We start from the raw sequence: 3,828 nt of genomic DNA on the forward strand, positions 1-3,828 counted from the left end.
AGGAGAAGGAGAAGGAGAAGGAGAAGGAGAAGGAGAAGGAGAAGGAGAAGGAGAAGGAGAAGGAGAAGGAGAAGGAGAAGGAGAAGGAGAAGGAGAAGAGTGAGGGTGAGGAGAAGGAGGAGGAAGAGGAGGATGAGGATGAGGGTGAGGTGAAGGATGAGGATGAGTGAGGGTGAGGTGAAGGATGAGGATGAGTGAGGGTGAGGATGAGGAGGACAAGGACAAGGATGAATGTGAGGGTGAGGATAAGAATGAGGATGAGAATGAGAGTGAGGGTGAGGAGGAGGAGGAGGAGGAGGGTGAGGATGGCCAGGGAGCAGCTCCAGTTCTGTGGCAGGGCCTGGGCTCGTCCTCGCCAGGTGATGGCATTGCCAGGGCTGAGTGAGTGACCCGGCTGCCATGAGTTGCTGCAGCTCCTGGAAACTGAGGAGCGAGCGGCGCCGCCGGACACTGCCACCCCCGACCCCGGACACTGGAGAACCAAGGGCTGTTCCGGCCATGCTGGATTGCAGCCAACGTGAGAAAGGACTTTTGAAACAAAGAAAAGTCCATTGAGGAATAACCTTTAAGTATTCGGTGGTACAGGGAATTCCTGTGCGTCCTTGCTCCGAGAGACATAACTCATTGCTCGTTAAGGCAGCGCTGGGACGGGCAGCTGGCATCACGTGCCTGAGAGCCGGGAGAGAAAAACACACAAGGGGAGTCGTGAGAAGGGACAGGCATCACCAGGTGACATTCACAGCCTCAGGGGATAACTCTGCCAACGGGGCTTGGAACTCTGGAATTCTCAGCGCCCCGTGGGAGCAAAATCTTAAGTCAGTTGGACAGAATGGAGAGCGCAGCTCAAAACCCTCCAGCAAATGTGAGTGAGATCCACTGCAAGAGCAGCACGATGGGAGAGAACCGGCTGCGCTCAAAGCTCCCCACCTGTGAGCAGTTCCTTCCCAGCAGGGTGACTGATGGGGTTGGGAAGAAGACTACAGCACTCATTGTGCACAGCTGGATATTGAAATGGCTGCAGCCGGGTGATGCTGTCGCTTACCCGAGTGGGATTTGCTGGACGACAGATGGAAATGCAGCCCAAAGCGTTTCCACAGGTGGCAGTTTGGGGCACCCTTCCAACAGCCAGGTAAGGGCATGGCTTTGGAGTCGGTAGCCGTGGTGAGGAATGGAATGCTCGGGTTGCTCTTGCTACAGAACGCCGTGTGTTTGGAGATGGGAAGTCTGCAGCACGTAACAAAGCGGATGGCCCGGAGTTCACGAGCTGTGGGTCACTTCCCTGCAGGAAACCAGCTTAAATTCCTGTCTGAATCATAAGGGAAAGTCTTCACTTGTCGAAATTGGGACCGGTGAATGTTTAAGCATCCCAAGAGCTCCAAGCAGCGACCCCAGCCCCAAGCACAGGGCTTTGCCCTCCCAGTGAGACGACGTTTCTGCGTTCCTCCCAAGGGACCAGACCCATTTTCCACACTCCATAGACTTGCTTTATCCATTTGAGTCTGCCTACGAGCTCCTTGCTCAGCCAGGCAGGTCTCCCTTTGCCTGATTTCTTACTCCTAGGGATGCTCCAATCTCGAGCTTGGAGATTTGGTGCTGGAATATCAGGCACCTCCCTCGGTCCCCCTTGCCTTCCAATGCTCCAACCCGTGCGATTACCTCCAGACAAGTCCTTCAGGAGGTGAAGTTGGCCCTCCTGATGTCCAGGGTTGCAATCCTGCTTATTGCCCTGATTCTTCCAAACTCCGTCTCACGTTGTGGAAGACAAGAACTGTTTTTTCTTTTGCCTCAAAGCTTGCTTCCTGAGGCCTTTTTGGTGATAAGACTCTAACTGACAAATGCGAATTATCCAGGGGGGTGAGAGGTGGATGTCACCATGCCAGGGTACTTCTGCTTGTGATTGTCAAGATAAGCAGAAGCGGGACAAGCAGCCTTTTTCGGGGGTGCAGCTTGAAGGAGCTGACCACTGGAAAGGGTGATAATGCTTGTGCATGGCAACCAAGGCACCACTCCCTGCTGGCTTATCTGTTGGGCCAGGGGGTTCACACAAACGGAGAGAAAAGAAGAAAAAAACCTGGGGGGATAAAAGGTCCCCGCTAAACTGAGAACTTCGGAGAAGAGCTCCCAAAGAAAAGAAACCTTTGGCGGAGGGATTCCCTAAGAGAAAGAAGCCTCTTAGGAAAGAACCCCCCGGTCCCTGCTTGCTGCGAAGCTCCCTGGCTTTCTCCCATCCCTTGCGAGTTCCTGAGATCAGTGGAGGCACTATAAACAATGCTGGACCCACGGTGGTGACTAGATCTCTCTCTCTCGCTTTCTACAAGGACTCCTTGCTTTTATTTCCTACCCCTTTTCTATCGCCTGCCTTCCCTTCCCTTCTCCCTAAGCAACTAGGATTTGTAATAAACTGATGGGGCTGACATTTGACCCGTTGTGGCTTAATCTCGCCGTCGGGTATACATATACTAAAAGAACCCCCTCTCCCTCCTATAAATTGGAGCGAGACACATGTCCTCTGCATCCCCAGCCTTCACACCCCCACGTCTGTGAGGGCAAGGTCCAGCCTCTCCCTGCTGGCTCCTCCACCTTCTGCAATAGAAAGTTCCCTTCACCTCACCCCAGGAACCTCCTGGGCAGGGGAGCCTGGCACTGTTGCTTTTCCAGTAAATATCAGGGTGATGGATAGACACGGGGTGATGGTTGAAGACACCACACCGCGGTGTTCCCCCATTAGCCGGCCCCTTCCTTCTCACCCACGAGCTCTCCGCTCGTTCTTCCTTCACCCCCAGGTGGAGCTCGATACGTTCCAGTCACTCTCCCACATGAAGGGCAACTCTGCCTCCTCGCCTCCCCGGCTTGACTTTCCCGAGGCGTCCGGAGCCGTGGGTGACAGCATTCCAGCCATGCCACCATCCCGCCGCGTCTCCGTGATCACAGGGAGACCACGGCCCGGGGCCGGGGCACCCGCAGGGGCTGTCACTGCGCTTGGATTTCCTTCCTGTTCGGGGTGCCGAACCGTGTTGGACAGACGCAGGCCAGACCCCCGCGCCGCGCAGCGAGCTGCGACTCTGCGGCATTGCCAGGAGCGGGGAGCATCGCTACTGCGCGTTCTCTCAGCTGGTGTCTCGTGTTCCTGTGTCCCCAAGTCCCCGCGTCCCCAAATCGCTGCGTCCCCATGTCGCTGACACCCACTTGTCCCAGTGTCCACATGGCCCCGTGTCCCCGTCTCCCCTTGCCCCTGTGTCCCCCCATGTCATCATGGCCCCGCGCCCCAGAATCTCCACGCCTCCTTGCCCCCTCCTCCTCCCGCCCCGTCTCTGCACTTCCCATCACCGACGCCGGGGCTCCGGCTCCGCCCCAGGAGCTCCTCGGCCGCCGCTCCCCGTCCAGAGGCGCTCTCCTGCGGGACGCAGAGCGCGGCCGTCAGCCAGGTGAGCGGGAGCGGAGCGGAGCGGAGCCGGCGGCGTTGGGAGCGGGCGGGGAGCGGGACCCAGGCGGCCGCAGCACCGCGCCCATGGCGGACCGAGCCCGGAGCCGCGCCTCCGCCGAGTCCCCCGCAGCGGCGGTCGGGCCGGGGAGGGAGGAGGACGGCGAGGAAAAGCGGCGCCGGGCGAGCGGACCCGACGGCCGCGAGCCGAAGCGAAGGGAAAGCGGAGGGAGAGCCGAGAGCGCCGGGCGCCGGGAAGGGGACGAGCGCCGGGAAGGGGACGAGCGCGGGCGGACGGCGGAAAAGCGAGGGGACCCGCGGGACGGCGCGCCCGCGGGCGGAGGTGAGCGCGCCCCCGAGCCGGGACCCACGGGCTTCGGAGCCCCGCGGGCGGCCGCGGCCCCACA

At 59.3% G+C, this 3,828-nt stretch overlaps 2 protein-coding genes across 3 annotated transcripts in view; both read left to right on the forward strand.

Moving 5' to 3' along the window:
• LOC110390697 (GTPase IMAP family member 8-like) overlaps positions 1-3,828 on the forward strand; it is a 685,191-nt gene that overhangs the window by 106,613 nt on the left and 574,750 nt on the right. The window lies entirely within an intron of this gene.
• LOC110390723 (translation initiation factor IF-2-like) overlaps positions 2,713-3,828 on the forward strand; it is a 12,427-nt gene continuing 11,311 nt past the window's right edge. Inside the window, exon 1 of one of the 2 annotated variants that reach the window (XM_021382177.1) lies at positions 2,713-3,764. In XM_021382177.1, the coding sequence (XP_021237852.1) occupies positions 3,170-3,764 (595 nt within the window). In that variant the 5' untranslated portion in view covers positions 2,713-3,169. The remainder of the gene's footprint in view (positions 3,765-3,828) is intronic. The other variant, XM_021382176.1, reaches the window with a different exon arrangement.

The sequence above is a fragment of the Numida meleagris genome, unplaced genomic scaffold (genome assembly GCF_002078875.1).
Source record: "Numida meleagris isolate 19003 breed g44 Domestic line unplaced genomic scaffold, NumMel1.0 unplaced_Scaffold180, whole genome shotgun sequence".
NCBI classification, from domain to species: Eukaryota; Metazoa; Chordata; class Aves; order Galliformes; family Numididae; genus Numida; species Numida meleagris.